Source organism: Phascolarctos cinereus, unplaced genomic scaffold (assembly GCF_003287225.1).
Source record: "Phascolarctos cinereus isolate Bilbo 61053 unplaced genomic scaffold, phaCin_HiC Scaffold_7;HRSCAF=346, whole genome shotgun sequence".
Taxonomy (NCBI): domain Eukaryota; kingdom Metazoa; phylum Chordata; class Mammalia; order Diprotodontia; family Phascolarctidae; genus Phascolarctos; species Phascolarctos cinereus.
This window is the reverse complement of record NW_027556180.1, coordinates 122,893,242-122,910,242: the sequence shown is the minus strand read 5'-3', so window position 1 is coordinate 122,910,242 and position 17,001 is coordinate 122,893,242. Positions and strand designations below refer to the sequence as shown.

At 36.3% G+C, this 17,001-nt stretch overlaps 1 protein-coding gene across 20 annotated transcripts in view; it reads right to left on the bottom strand.

The window, feature by feature from the left end:
* The window catches only part of SCEL (sciellin), a 152,663-nt gene that overhangs the window by 20,319 nt on the left and 115,343 nt on the right, over window positions 1-17,001 (bottom strand). For 18 of the 20 annotated variants that reach the window (XM_078147214.1, XM_020973296.2, XM_078147210.1 and 15 more), the window contains 4 exons: window positions 14,941-15,000; window positions 14,727-14,789; window positions 14,325-14,384; window positions 4,438-4,500 (listed from right to left, as the gene is read on the bottom strand). In XM_078147214.1, coding sequence (XP_078003340.1) covers window positions 4,438-4,500; window positions 14,325-14,384; window positions 14,727-14,789; window positions 14,941-15,000 — 246 coding nt within the window. Of the gene's footprint in view, window positions 1-1,845; window positions 1,900-4,437; window positions 4,501-14,324; window positions 14,385-14,726; window positions 14,790-14,940; window positions 15,001-17,001 lie in introns of all 20 variants that reach the window. The other 2 variants (XM_078147216.1, XM_078147212.1) reach the window with 2 other exon arrangements.

The window sequence follows — 17,001 nt, the reverse complement described above, 5'->3', positions numbered from 1 at the left end:
AGGTTTCCATCAAGTTATACTGCAATGAAATCCTTATATAGCTGAACTACTTTCCTTAGCCTTTAAAGCTGATAATGTCTCTATGGAATGTCTCTCTAATCTTCAAAATAGGTCAGTAATCACATAATTTTAGAAGGGGTTCTTTATTTGTGAAAGTAGATTTAAAAGTAATTCCTAATGCACCAAATTTGAAAACAGATATGCAGTCCTACGTACTTTCTAACTGGGTCCTTTCCTATCTTTCTAGTCTTCTCACACTAACTTCACTTACTCTGTGATCCAGAGACACTTGTGTTCTTGTTGTTCCTCAAACATGATACTCTGAACGTTTTTCTTGGTTGCCCTCCATGCTTGCAATGCTTTCCTTCCTCATCTCTACCTCTGAGGTTTTCTGGCTTCCTTCATGTCTCTGCTAAAGTCTCACCTTCTGCGGGAAGCCTTTCCCAGTCTTCTTAATATTATTGCCTTCTCTCTGAGACAACCATACCCCACCCTTCTACCAAGTTAAATTGTTAATATCTTGTTTGCACATAGTGGTGCAGAATTTGCATATTGTATCCCTTATTAGACTCCTTTTATCACCAGCCTTTAGCATAGTGCCTTGCACATAAGACATTTAATACATGTTAGCCAACTTGCTGACCAAGAACATTTCATGTGTTATTGCACTTCTCCAGGTTACAAAAAGGTATCTCTGTAGCAATCACATATACACATGCATACAAAATGCAACATGTAGAGCACATGTTATTGTCTCTGTTTTAGAGGTGAGGAAAATTGAATTTGGGGAGGCTGAATGATTTGCTCACAGTGCCATAGTGAGTAAGCATTAGGGATTGACCTGAATTTGGAATTCACTTTCCAATACAATCCACTGTCTCCTGTACTATAGTACAGATTAATATTTCAGTTTAATAGCCTAGTCCAAGGCAGTTACTTGATTTATTTTGGTGTAGTAGAGCCAGAAGACTTGGGCTTTGGATCAGCCTCTGCTATTTAGTAGCTAGGTGACTGCAAGGGAGTCACTTAATCAGTTGAGCCTCAGTTTCTTTATCCTTAAAATGGGGCTGATACATTTTCAACCTTAGAGGGTTGTTCTGAGGAACACCCTTCATAACCTTAGAGTAGAATAAATGTTGTTATTATTATTCCTCTGGGCAGCTAGGTAGCACAGTGAATAGAGTACTGTGCCTGGAAGACTCATCTTCCTAAATTCAAATCTGTCCTCACTTAGTAGCTGTGTGGCCTTGGGCAAGTCACTTAACCCTGTTTGCCTCAGTTTTCTCATCTCTAAAATGAGCAGGAGCAGCAAATGACAAACCACTCCAGTATCTTTGCTGAGAAAAGCCCAAATGGAGTTACAAAGAGTCAGACATGATTGAAATGACTGAACAACAATTATTATTATTTCATCTATTCAAGTCCTACTCCAGTGACTCACAATGACATGACAATAAACGTATCAAGGATTGTGCCAAAGTCTAGCAGATCCTATAAGCTAGAAGGGCTTCAGATATGGCCATAGCAATGGTCCCTATGACTATGGTCCAAGGACCACTCTAGTTACTTGTTGGCTGGCCACGAAGTGATAATTCTTTCCAACAGTAACTCATGAGGACCATCTACTAAGGCATGGAAAGATTGTGATCTGTATTGATGGAGCTAGTATCCATGTATACCAAGATACATATAGCTTTCCTGAACTACAGAAGACTTATTCTCTTAGCTTATTTCCTGATCACCTATTTACTGAAAGGAAATCTCTAGTATAAGTTCAATAGATAAGCATCCATATCTTTAATTTTCTCTTTTGCATGAGGAATCAAAGATTGCCTTAAAACTCACCACTTTTCATTATTGTGTGTGTTGGGGTTTACATCTATGAGATTGTCAAGGTCTCTGTAAGAATGAGAAATTACTAAATGAGAAACATCCATATATAAGTGATCTCATTCATTTCAACCATCTTCTACCTTTCATTTCTTTGATTGAAAGTGCTGGATGGTATAGTAGGTAGAACCTTTGGATTTGGAGTCAAAAGATGTTTTGTGTTCTAGCCCTGTCACTTCTTGTGACATTCTGTGCAACTTTGGACAAACCTGTTACTGTTTCTGAACATGTTTCCTCATTTAAAATGTGAAGAATAATGCTTCTACTATTTATGTTTATTTAGATCAAATGAGTTTATATATCTAAAATATTTTGTAAACTCTAAAGAACACTATATACATAAGCTATAGTTATTATTCTTTTTCACAGGGACAGAAACTAAGATGGGGAAAAAAAAGGAGAGGTGAAATGAGTAAACCTCTGATACAAGGCTAACTCAAGACCATACCCCATCTTGACCTGTTTTTCCTAGACTGGGTTCTATGTCTTGGATTTCTCTTTCTATACTGGGGCCCCAGTGTCCCCCTAAAGTTAATATCTCATATCCAAAATAGTCAAGCTTTGATTAAAAAATGATATGAAAAAATAATCTTCAAATTGGGTGCTAATAGTTGATAAGGCTGCTTGTGCTATCCCTTCTTAAGAATTTGCATTTTAACATGTGAATTTTCAAACCCCAAAGCTTCATCCAAAGGAAAAAATCGCCAACAAATGGAATTGCAGGCACTCTAACAAGTCAACAGGGAAGCTGGGAGCTACAAGGGTCTTCCTAGAACCCATTAAAAATTGCAATATATAAGCAGACATGTTCTACCTATATGTAAAGTTGCCCCTGTTATCACTCCTTCTGCTGAATCCCCAAGACAGAGCTTATTGAGGAAGCACTCCTAAAGACATGTTTTTCCCCTCCTGACCATTAAAAAAAATCCCACTAACTGAATGTTCTTCCTGAGGTTCTGGGGAGAAAGGAGGAAAGGAATTGAAATTAAAAAAGGTCATCAACTACAGTTCTATCATTTTACAAATGAAGAAACTGAGGTCTACAGTAGTTATATAACTTGTCCAAAATCAGGATTTGAATTCAGGTCCTATGACCCCAAGTTCAGTGTGTTTTCCCACTGCATTGTCGTGATGGGAAGGGCTATTGGGCCCAGGAAGATTTTGTACACATTATAAGACAGAGGTTTCTACTCTTTTCCTCATTCTTTTATTATATATACATATTCTGTACTGTATAAGACAGAGGTTTCTACTCTTTTCCTCATTCTTTTATTATATATACATATTCTGCACTGTATAAATCCTTTGCCTAAACATAATTTCATGGACTAGGAAGAAGACTGGATGGGGGGAGGGGTAAAAGGCTGTTGGGTTTTTTGGGTTGTCTTATTTTATTTTATTTTATTTTTTGGTACCAGGTGGCACTCACAGTTGCTATGGCACTGACAAGTAATTAATTCTTCCCTAATTTAAACTGTCTGTTGAACCCACCAACTATACAATCTACATCAATCCTTCATGTGGCGGCAAACAACGTGCAGGAATTTTAAAACAATAATATCCCAGAGGCATAAAGAATATCTGAAACTGTGTCTTGTTTTGTTGCTGTTAGGGATTCATGCCATTTACTAGGTGAGGAATCTGAGAGGTGGATCCTATAGTGCTTTCTGCCACTGCTACAAACCCATCAAGCTGCAGTATGTAAAAATAAACCTTCACAGCCTAAGAGCTTAGTATCCCAAATACACTCAATTTGCATGATGCCTTTTACAGTAAGCAGAAGGGTCCTGAGTCACAAATTCAGCCAAAATTGGAATTTTCTTTTAAGCTATTTCCATAGGATTATATATCAACCATTAAAGATCCCTTCCCGACCCAACCCCTAACCCCCAAAATCTTATATGAATGATTGATGTTCTGTCTCCTCCAATTAGAGTGTGAGCTCTTTGAGAAAAGGAATTAACTGAGCTTTTTCTACTTGTTTATTGCTCTTTTTTTTTTTTTGGTTAGGCAATGGGGTTAAGTCACTTGCCCAGGGTCACACAGCTAGTAAGTGTTTTGTGTCTGAGGCCAGATTTGAACTCAGGTCCTCCTGAATCCAGGGCCGGTGCTCTATCCACCTAGCTGCCCCAGCTTTTTCTACTTGTATCCCCGGCACTTAGCAATGCTTGGCACATACTAAGCCTTTAATAATGTTTTATTTTTTTTCATTCCCTCAATGCCGAATTTGAATTGTCACTTCATAAACATCTAATTCTAACTCATTTTTACCTTGACTGTGGCCCAGCACAGTTGAAAGAATACTGAACTTGAAGTTTAAAATTCTAGCACTAATAATTATATGTCAGAACTGTATGATGTTGGGTAAAAAACTTCTCTGAGATTCAGTTTTCTTAATCTTAAAATAAAATCCCTTCCAACATTAAATCTACGATATCAATTCAATTCTCCTGAAATTCTTATAAAAAGGCAAGCAAAATAAATTTGATTTAATGTGCTCATACATGGAATTAATCAAGAATAGGGGGAAATTATACTTGGCCTTACCCTTGGGTCTTTTTGTTATATCCATTAGAATTTACTTCAGTGTGATTGTCAAGGTCCTGGTCTCTATGGGAATAAAAAAGTTCATGCTATATTAGATTCACCTTTAAATTACAGGAAAGTAGTCTTTTGAAACAAAGGTCACACAGGGAGGAACTGGCACTATTGGTTACTCTGGTCTGAAGAAAAAAAACTTTATAAAATTTTATGTAATCTCAGAATTAGCTTTAAATCATTGTTCCACATAAACATATGTGTCTTCCCAACTTCTTTAACCCTTTCCTCCCCATCCCTTCCTCCACCTCAGTGCAAGAGTAACTGGGCAAACTCTTTATGAATGTAGGGATAGAGATAGTACTTGTACTCTGTTTTCACTGATACAGGGAATTCCTGGGTGAGATAACTTCTATCAATACAGGTCAGCATCTTCTCTGCATCTTATAGCCTTAGAGAGTTATCTAAAGTATTTGGAGGACAAGTGATGTGTCCAGGGTTTCATTGCCAGAATGTGTCAGATGTGGGACTTGTAGACAGCTCTTTATCTACTACAGAACAATGATCTTTCCACATATGAATGTAACAGACTATTATTGCATTGAAACAAATTATGCATATGAGAAACTCAGAGAAACTCGGGAAGACTTGCATGAATCAATTCAGAGTGAACTTAGCAGCATAAGAAGAATACTGTATATAGTAACAGCAATATTGTTTTAAGAATGACTTTGAGAGAAGTTTTGTCTATTATTTTGTCTATTAAAAAAACCTAAATTAACTATAAAAGATACGAAGAAAGATACTACCTGCATCCAGAGAAAAAATTGATAAATAGAAGTATGAGTGGAATAATTTTACATACACACACACACACACATGCACACATGCTTGTTTGTGTCTAATGGTAACCATCTCTAGGGTGGAGGGGAGAAAACAAGAAATTTATGTGATAATTTTGTTGTACATTTGAAAGGAATAGCAAGTTGTGCATAGTATATTATGGAAATGCTTCTTTTATTTTCTAAATTAAAAATAGAAAAAAACCAAAAATGCAAATGTAAAGAAAATTAAAGGAAAGTCAGACACTGAGTAATTATAATGACTGAAGAACCAATAATGCAACATATATCCATCTTCTCCACATGAAGAAGGGAGACCTTGTGGATGGTGTTAGGTATAATGCCAGAAACAGTCGTGAAATTGGTTGGTTTTGCTTAACTGTTTTTCTTTGTTTCAAGGGAAGGTTTAATGCAGGGTTGGGGTGGAGGCAGAGTACACCTGGTAGTTTCTATGAGGCAAAAAATAAGAGTTTGCAGCAAAATAAATAACATATATGTGGCCTTGAGAGTCAGATTATCAGACATGAAGATACTGATGGTTTGGGGGAAGACAGAGAGAATTCAATTTAATCAGGAAGAACTGGGTATAAAAAAAATAGCCAGGTAAAGCAACATTCAAGGATCAAATCAGAAGTTTCCATCAGAATTTACATTACCTGAAACATGAAGAGTCCATTTAAGATTTGAATTAAAGTCTGATGGAGAATAAATGGAGAAACTGAACCACTGTTCTACGTCAAATATTGGATCATTCTATTGATAGATAACTATTAACAACTATCTTGATGGGCAAAAACAAAGTCTATAAGGCACCAAATAAACTGATCCATTAGTAAGCACCCATATATCTGTAGTTAGATAATATATGCAAAATACATTGCAGATCTTAAAGTGGTATATACATTTTAGCTATCATTAATAGTAATTCATGTATCCTAGGAATCCAAAGCTCTAGGGCTACAATACATCATCATTTGCAGGAGGACCAGTTCTATTGTTGTCTCTGAATTCTCAAATATCTCTGGAATTATCTTTAGTTTTTAGAATTTCCATTTCTGGGGGCAGCTAGGTGGTACAGTGGATAGAGCTCCAACCTTGAAGTCAGGAGGAACTGAGTTCAAATCTGGTCTCAGACACACAACACACCACACATACTAGCTGTATGACCCTGGGCAAGTCACTTAACCCCAATTGCCTAGCAAAAAGTGGGAAAAGAAAGAAATTCCATTTCTTCCATGGCTACTATCTTTCTTCTAATGGACCTAGGCTTGAATCCTGTGTTTAGATATGCTTGGTATAGGTTGCATTAATTAAATATGTATATTAATTTTATTAAACACATTTGGGAGTTTTTAATGGAATTTTCTTGTTTATGCTTATAGAAGTTAACATGTACATGCACACACATACAAAAGCAACGAAAAATTAGTATCTCATTTTTTGTCAGGGAAAAATCTGGTCATATTAGTTCCAAACTTCCAGTATCTAAATTAAGCTCCCATTCATAGGAATTATCATAACAATTCATATTTCTATGACTTTGGGAGTTTTATAGTGTTTTGCTTACAATAACCCACTGGCATAGGCAGCTTATATCATATCATTCCTCATCTACAAGATGAGGAAACTGAAGTTCAGAGAGTCGAGGTGATTTGCCCAAAATCACACCCTTCATAAGCGTCAAAGTTATTACAAAAATCTAGTTTTCTTGACTCCAAATCCAGTGCTTTTTCTAGTTGAGTTATATACATTTGAATAGACAGAAACCATTACAAGTGCTCTTTAAAGCAGTGTGCCAGAGGAAAAAAACATAATCAATGCAACAATGACACTCTTCAGGTTCCTCTAAATTGTTTGGAAAATGGCTGAATAGTTTAGTACCATACATTTCTCCAAGGAAACATTAGAGCCTTCCTTTCTTTTCTCTTTCCCTTCTTACTCTCCAGTAGAGATGTTGACAGAGAGTGAAATAAATCATCAAAAGGAACCAGAGTGAGAGGGAAGAGAAACCTACCAGCTACATGGAGACAACTCATCCCTTAGTAATCAAGAGGGACCTATACAAAAACAGGATCATACCTTTTCTTCCTAACAGACTATCACTAAAATTGCACCAGGAACTATTAAAAGGGCTCCATAGGCCCTTTTACCAGTGGTCTAATAGAACTTCATTTGCTTTACCCAAACATGAAGCACATTAAACAAGTAGAATGGACTATATGACCAGAATCTAAAAGAAACAAAACAAAACTATATGAATACATGTATGTATATATATATATATATATATATATATATATATATATATACACACATATATATTTATATTCTATATAGAGAGACTATATATGTAACAAAGCCATATGATGATAAAAGCAAGGAAGAAAAGACATGATGAGTAAGAAAACAAATCAAGGACATTATTGTTTTTCAGCCTGATTGATTTCAACAACCAGCTTTGACAATCCAATCCAAGCAGCCCAGACTGCTCATAAACTTTCCAAGTTACTTGGGGTATAAAAATAAATTTTCCCTGTCTAATTAAGTCTACATAATTTACATCATGTCTTTTGCACCAAGGTATAAGATGGGAAGAGCTGTGATTTAAAGCACCCAAAATAGATTTTTAGAAAAGCCCATCCAAATGTTGCTAGCAAACAAGAGCATGTGTATAAAGCTGTTTAATAAAAGAATGATTACAGCAGACCTGACTGTTTCTTACTCTTGTAAACATTTGGAATTTATTTCAGTGATATGGTCACATCCTTGGCCTCTGTAGATCATGAGAAACCCTTTGGAAAAAATGAGCACTACGTAGTTCAGCTGGAAAATGGAATTTTAAAAGCAGTTTTCAAAAATAGAGAAAAGAGCTGGGTGTGGTAATACAAACCTATACTCCCTATTACTAGGGTGCTTTAGTGCTGGAGTTCTGAATGGCAGTAGGCTAAGCCAATCAGGTAGCTGCCTTAAATCCAGCACTGGATTTAATGGACCAGGTAGGAAAAGCAAAGTTAAACTCTGGAACCAAATTGTAATGGGATTACACTCTATACAACCACTTGGTTGAGATATGGAGCCCCAAGGGAAGAAGAGAGAAGGAGCAAGAAAGAAGAGGGAGAGAGAGAAAGCATAGCACAATGTATTTGAAAACCTACCTCATTTTTACAGAAAAGGAAATTGAGGCCCAGAGAAATTGATTGACTTTTTTCTGAGGTCACATGGATAGAAAGAGAGGAGAGTCTATATTCAAACTCAAATCCTTTGATCCAGAGCTAAGGAATTGATTGCACCAAATGGCATCCCATATATTCTGTCTCTGTTTTTATGTGTGGGAAGTAATATATTTTATAAAGCAGCAATATATTTGCCTCAACATAACTTACTTTAACTGCTCATTGTTCAGCATGGAATACATTTACCAAATTACAGAGTGACAGTACAAAAGATTTACTATGCATCCTCAATTTATGCCAAAAATTAAATCTTGGGCATGAAGCTTTTGATTGAATAGAAGTCTTTGTCACTCTGAAAGGGGTATAGAAACTACAGTGAGATCATTTGTATAATCCTTTTTCAACTATGTTGTGAGAAAGGGGGGACATTTATGTTTATTTTTCAAGGAATTTTTTTAAACATGAGAGAATTAAGGCTGTTACATTAAGGAAATTAGTGTTCCATACTGATATAGGCCTATGCAAGCACATCAGGCAGATGATACAATAAGCCAACTTCATTGAGCTTGAGTCCTCGTGGTTTATGAAATCTGACCCTGGTGCAGCAGGTTTTCATTTTTGCTGCTACTTGCAGAACCACAAAGAATTGTCACAGAAAACCAAATCCAAAGTTTCTTATATACTTACTTCAATTTTACGTACTCTACATATCATAGAAGATTTGGTTCAAACTTTCTCTTGCCCCTAATATCTATATGACCTTAAGCAATTCATTTAGGTCCATTGGGCCTCAATTTCCTCATTTGTAAAATGAGAGGTTAGGACTTGATGACATTTGGAAGTAGCATGGTGTAGTAGAAAGAGGGCCAGATTTACAGTCAGAGGATTTAGGTTGAAACCCCAGCTCTCCACTTGTTCCCTGTGTAACCTTGGACAAGCCATTTTGAATTTTCTGAATCTCAGTTCTCTTATGGATAAAATGATGGGGTTAGACTAGATGGCTTCTAAGACCCCTTCTATATGTAAATCTATGAACCCACACATTCATATGAAGTTTTTGCTTTTGCTTTCACAGAATTCTACTTCTCAGTATGGCATAGGAGTGAGCTGGCCTTCAAACCAGGAAAACCTGGGTTCACAGGCCCACCTTTCACACATTCTAGCTATAGGACACTGGGCAAGCAATTGAATTTTAAGTGCTTTAGGCAATTCTCTATGACTATATATATATATATATATATATATATATATATTTCAGAAAAGGTGAAATATGCATTGGTAAAAGATGTTTCTTCATTTGGAAGTTCCTTATATCAATGAAATCAAAGATCTAGTCCAGATCCCTATATTATGGTGTCAGTGGGGTTTAGAAGGAATTTGTTTCTTTTATGGGTTGGTGTTGGAGAAGAGGTTTCAGAAGGGTGGGAGGACATTTCATTGAGAGAAGAGGCAATGAGGGCCTAGATAAGGGTGGTGGCTATGCTAGTAGATCAGAGGGCATTTATTGTGTCCAAATCCTAGCTCTGCCATGTTATTGTTGTTGGTGGTGGTCATTCGTTCTCAAAAAGGACCAATGAAATAATGAAGGTAATGTCTTGACTTGTGCATGAATTGGATTTAAATGAGGCAAAGCTGTGCAAAGTCATTATCTGGACCTCAGTTTTCTCATTTAGAAAACAAAGTGGGATAAATAGATGCCCCCACTTCCTTTTGGCTCTAAATCAACACTTCTATTATTATACCATCTATTTAACACTATTTTAATGATTAAAGTAGTTGGGGGCTGGGATATAGTCTTTCATGACACAAGCATGATGATACAAGTGAGTAAGGACATCAGTTTCTGTCTCTGACAAATGTTATCTTTTATAATTCTAAGGGTAAAAATGTCAACAGATGAATTTAAGTCTTCATTCAGAAATAGCTTCTACAGTCAGGCTAACAATAGCTTATGAGCTACCAGTAATTGACTTTCTCCTTTTAGTGTTAGTTCATGGAAATTTGAAAATATGCCTGTTAAGAGTGAAGCGTTTTCTCACTGTATAAGTGAAATTTCCTCATAAATATGCATTTGTCAGGTTGCTGGGTTCCTAGAAGGAGGGCAGGAATGTCTGTTTGCAGGCAGAGTGACAACTGGAATTTTATTCAGTCCTTAAGTGAACTATAGCTGAAAATGTCACCAGTCTCCTAAACAGAACTCAACTTTGCTGTAGCTCTCCTATGAAGTCATCAATCCAAACATAACGTTAAATAGGATTGTAAGGGGATGGTACTGCCACTAAGCTGATTTTGACCTTTCAACATCATCCTTTTCTGTACTTCCACTTCAAATGGGAAGGGCTAATGCACTAAATAATAAAAATAATAGAATGAAATAAAAAGATCTCTTTTCCAAATCACTCCAGAATTCATGGATTTTTTTTCCTATTTATTCCATGATGAGTTATTGAAGAAATTGACTGGTTTCTACCTGAATGAGGTACACTATTGAAGGCATTCAGATATGAGGCTTAATTGGGCCATTCTGAAACAAAATCATCAACTTTTGAATAAACATAATTCAATTATTGCCTTGAGTGACATCTGCCATCTTCATATAAAAAAAACTTCTTGTTATAGAAATTTTATAATGCATTGCTGAAGTCCACACTATATTGAACAAGTAATACATTATTCTATACTAAAGAAATTCAATGAGAGAGCTTGGCTTGCATCAAACAGAAGGAAATATATCTGAGGAATTTGGTTTTTAAATGCACTTCATTAACACAATGTTCTAATGTGATACTCTGGACTGGTTAATTTTACAAGCTTCTCCAGTAAATAACTCCATCTATCCAAAACTTAACATCTTTGGGAAATTTGTCCCAGTTCCTCTTCCTATCATCCAGAAGCATCAGCTTAGGTGAAAATGCTTTCCTTTCTCTTGCTATCTTTCTTAGGTAGCTAAGTGGTATGCTGGATAGAGTGCTATATATGGAGTGAAGAAGACCTGAGTTCAAATTCAGCCTCAGATACTTACTAGCTGTGTGACCTTGGGCAAGTCACTTAACCATGGTCTGCCTCAGTTCCCTCATCTGTAAATGATGATAATAATAGCACCTACCTCCCAGAGTTGTTGTGAGGATAAAATGAGATGTTTGTAAAGTGCTTTGCTAATCTTAAAGTATTATATAAATGTTAGTTATTATTATTAATTATTACTTTCATCCACGTTGAACTCAGCTCAACTTATAGTAGTCAATCTATAGTATCTTTTTCTATTAGACTCTTCAATTCTACCTTTGGAAGCCATGCTTGGTGACCAAACACCCTGCCTACTCCCATTCCTAATCTTCAATTTCTACTTCTTTTGTATCTTCTGGAGGTGGCTAGGTGGCACAGTGGGTAGTTGAATCAGGAGGATCTGAGTTCAAATCTGGCCTCGGACACTTAACACTTCCTAGCTGTGTGACCTGGGCAAATCACTTAATCCCGACTGCCTCACCCCCCCCCCCAAATCGTCTTTTGTATCTTCCACTTTCCATACTAACTGGGCATCCTTCCCCATACTCTACAATGCTGACCATTCTTCTCATGCCCTCCAATACACAGGGCAAAGAACTGGCAGTCTCATTTCTTTTAATTGACACTTTTATTTATTTATTTTCCCTCCCCCTTCCCCCACCCTAGAGATGACTATCATTAGACACAAATATATATATATGTAAGTATATATATGATTATATATACATATATGTATGTATATATGGGATTATATATACAGACACATACACATGTGTGTATATATATATATATGTATATATGTAAAATATATATAAAATCATTTTATACATATTTCTATTGATCAGTTCTTTCTCTGGATGCAGATCACTTCTTCCTTCACATGTCCTTAGCCAATTGTAGAAATTTATTCTGTCCTGTCACTCAGCTATCTTTCCTCCTTTGTAGTTTATGCCACCTGATTATAACACACCCTCCTGATTAACTGCTGTTCTCCTATACAGGCCTCTACAACATTTGTCCACTTTCCCTGGCAACTTTTTCACTTTTCTTTTGCTTTTTTGTCATGCTCTTCCATTCCATCTCATATCCTGACACCACCTTTAATAACTTCAATATTTATGTTTCATTTCTTTCTTTGTATCCCCAGTGGCTAACACTGTGCTTGGCACCTAATGGGCCTTAAATACATGTGGACTGACTGATTGATTGAATGATTGATCGATGACCACTCTAATACTCTCTGATCTCACAATAAAAAGAGTACCAGACTTGAAAACAGAGTCCAAGGCCTGTTGCTATTGTTATTTGTTCTACATTCTCAAAGAGGACCAATGACATCACAGGGTGATGTCTTGACTTGTGATTTAATTGGATTTAAGAGAGGCAGAGCTGCACAAAGTCAACAGCCTCACTCCCTCCTCCAGAGTCCTCAGAGGTCCAGAAGATCTGGTGTTACAAGTCAATGTCTGGGATGCAGTGGATGACCTTGGCCTTTTTAATTAAGGTCTTTCCCAGACCTGCACTGAAATCCTGTCAAGCCACAAATTACCTGTGTGACTTCAGATTTCTCATTTGTAATTTAAGCAGGTTGGACTAGCTGTTTTCTAAGATCTCTTCCAGCTCTGATATTCTATTATCGGGCAGCATATCTATGACTCCCCCTTCCAACCCCAACTGGGTTCAAAGCCTGGCTTGGAATCAGATGATCTGTATTCAAATCCTGCTTCTGCTCCTTCCTCCCTGTATCACCTTGGGGAAGTCACTTAACCTCTAAATCTCAGTTTCCTTGTCTACAAAAACAGGGAGTTGCACCAGAAACCCTTTAGTAGGAGAAAATAAAAATGGTTCGGTTCAATGATAAGACTTAAAAAATTATTCATATTAAAAATCTTTTTCATTCAAGTGTCTGTGAACTCAGGAAAATTACAATATCATGGATCTAGAACAGGAAGTTATATAAGTAGTAAACATCTGATGTGGGACTTGAACCAGGTCCTCTAGCACTAGCTTTGTGAGCATGTGATACTAAGTGCTAATTCACTACTCGTCAGCCAATTTGGTGTCATCCCTTGATCCTGGGAATGCAATTTCCAGCAAGGAATTTGTTATAACAGCATTTCCCACTACCACAAAGCAATATGCAAATGTTATGAAGTTCATAATCATGCATTTTACTTGTGTTAATAAAGCACTTTGGGGTGAAGGATGCCACCAAAAAGCAACAAAGGGCAGACAACTGTATGAAATACACAATTTTTGCTTAGATTGTTTGTTTCAGTAGGACCCCTGGGCTCTGAATTATCTCATGATTAGATACAACATCTTCCAAAAATCTTTTCTTCAGATGAGTCTTAATTAATTTTGCTTTTCAGCCTTGATAACTGCCTCCTATATAGTCCAAGTTTGGAAATGGTTCCCTAGAAGGAAGAAGAATAGCTAAGCTGAGCCCATAATGGGACACCATGTTGTCTTGTTGACAAGGGCAGGAACCCTAGACAGTATTAAACATAAGCAAATGAGAAAATGATGCGTGACCAGTTGAAAAAAAAACAGCAGCAGTAGGCCCATAATTTTAAACAGAGAGCCCCATTACTATCTTAAAAAGCCAAATGTACGTCCTTGGAATGCTTAGTTTTACAACCATATGCTGATTTGAAGAAAAGAAAAACCCAACCAAGACAAAACACTCACCAATAAAAGGATGCACTACTACTAGCTTGACAAAAAAATACGTATATATATATATATATATATATATAATATATATATAATATATATATATATATATATATATATATATATCAGCAGCTTTAAAAATTCTTACTCAGTTCTTTGCAAATAGTTCAGAGAGGGCAGCAAGATTAAATGTTCTTACCTCTTGCTGTTTCTGAAAGTTGTTGGATTCACTTTAACGAATCTATCCAGGTCTTGGCTCCTTTGGTAGGAGAAAATAAAAATGGCTTGGATCAATGATAAGATTTCAAAAATTATTCACATTTTAAATCTTTTTCATTCAAGCATCTACCCATGAAACTCAAGAAAATTATAGTATCATAGATCTAGAACACAAAGTAACTTTAGAGGCCACTTAGCCTAACTCCCTTATTTTACCATAAAGATAGGGAAACCAGAGTTAAGGGACTTGCCCAAAATTATAAAGTAGTAAACATCTGATGTAGGACTTGTAACCAGGTCATCTTATTTCCAGAGACAATGTTCTTTTCAAGAATCACATTACCTTCCATACTGTTGAAAGAATATATTTTTATTCCTTTACCTCTGATTATTTCTGAGAAATTCAGGAGTCACTTTGATGAATTTATCAAGATCATCTTGGTTTCTTTAAATCATAAAAAATAAAAACAGTACAGATTAATGATACAGTTGGAGGAAGTAAGTACACTAACATTATGAACGGGTCAGATAATTTTCTAAAAGTCTGTCAAATGCCTTGGAAACAGATGAGAATGATGAATATTCCTTCTTCTTACCTCTGATTATTTTTGAGGGTTTCAGGATTAACTTTGATGAAATCGTCAAGATCTTGGTTTCTTTAAAGAGGACAAATAAAAACAGTTTGAATTAGTGACAGGCAAAGATTTAATGCGAGGAATTTGTATGGGGAAGGAAGGGAATCTGGATATCACTATGCTAAAAGACTTATTTTCTTAAAAATTAATTGATGTAAGTCTTGGAAACAGTTTCCTATCCTCTCAGAGTAAGGATTAAATAATCTTGTTTGAATAGAAAATAATTCTGGTTTTATATATTTTATTTCCACTATCGCTCTGCTATGAGTAAAATGTTTGTTAAGTAGTGTGTTTGTGTGTGTATGTGTGTATATGTTGTGTGTGTGTGTGTGTGTGTGTGTGTTTTAATTCATATGGTCTAGTAAATGTGAAGTGGATATCCAACAATCAACAAGCATTTATTTAGTACTTACCATGTGCCAAGCACTGTGTTGGTAATGAGGATACAAGGAAAAATAATAGTTCTTGACCTCAAGAAGCTCATATTTTGTCAGAGGATTAGTTTATTTTCCCCTTTATCCAGATACTTTGGCCCGCTGTGGACATGACATGACTCTATTATCCTATCCTGATTTGCCATGCCCAGTAAATAAAACCAACTGTAAAAATTAGATCTAAGACTGAGATTATTCTCAATAAGTAAATTTATAATATTCCAACAAAATAATGATTTTATTTTCCTCCATGAACGAAAAATAAGCTAAATTCAACTCAACTATTCATGTTCCGAATATGAATACACTGTGGATCTGAGGTCTTAAGAAGATAGAAGGCAATAAAAGACAGCACAATGTGGTGAAAAAGGAGTTAGAGGACCTACCTTCAAATCTCAGCTCAGCTATTTATACTTGCTACTTATAGACTTTGTTTTTTCTTTGTTTTTTTAGTGAGGCAACTGGGGTTAAGTGACTTGCCCAGGGTCACACAGCTAATAAGTGTCAGATGTCTGAGGCCAGATTCAAACTTAGGTCCTCCTGACTCCAAGGCCAGAGCTCTATCCACTTCACCACCTAGCTGTCCTACTTAGAGACTTTGGACAAGTCACTTGGACTCTCCAGGTTTCATTTTCTTTATCTGTAAATTGAAGGAATTGAGTTAGATGTTTATTGTTTTGTTTGTTGTTTGTCCATTCTAATCCTGAAGATACATTCCAACTCTAGAGCCCAAGAAGCAAATTATTTTCTTGAGTATTCCTACAAACATTCTTTGATGCTTTACTTGGGAGAGATTAAAAAGAACTATGGAAAGAAATCTTCCAGGTGGCAGGTAGTATGAAAATTATTTTCTGCCATTTTATATTTAAGAAAACTGAGGCTCAGAGAGATTTGGTGATTTGCCCAAGGTCCCACTTTAGGATTCCAAGGAGCTCCAGACTCTTGGCAACAACCCACACCAAAATACTGTGCCCCTCCCACTGTCACCATTCTGCTATCTACATGGCTTCTGTTTATTTTTATGTATGTTCCTTGAAAGGTCTGGAATATCTTCAGTTCTGTTGGTGTATCCCTAGTACTTAGAACAATGTTCAGCCTGGAGGAAATGCTTATTAAGTCCTTTATCATTCATGAGGCAACTAGGATTGGGCTGTAAATCATCGGGAGACCTAAATTCAAATCTGGCCTCAGATACTTTGTAGTTATGTGACCCTGGGCAGGTCACTTAACCTATTTGCCTCAATTTCCTCATCTGTAAAAATGGGGATAATAACGGCTTTACCTTTCAAGGTTGTTGTGAGGATCAAACGAGATAATATTTGTAAAACACTTAGCACAGTGCCTGGCACATAGGAGACCCAATATAAATGTTAGCTATTTGGCATTATTATTATTACCATTCAATGCTTTTTCCATTGTGTCACATCTGTAGGATAATGGTTAGTGATCATGTCATTCACCATAAATAACTAAGTATTCAATAAAAGGGAAGGGGAAGGGAACAGGTATTAATTACTATAGACCAGGCACTGTGCTAAAACCTTTACAAATATCTCATTTCATCCTCCCAAAAACCCTCAGACATAGA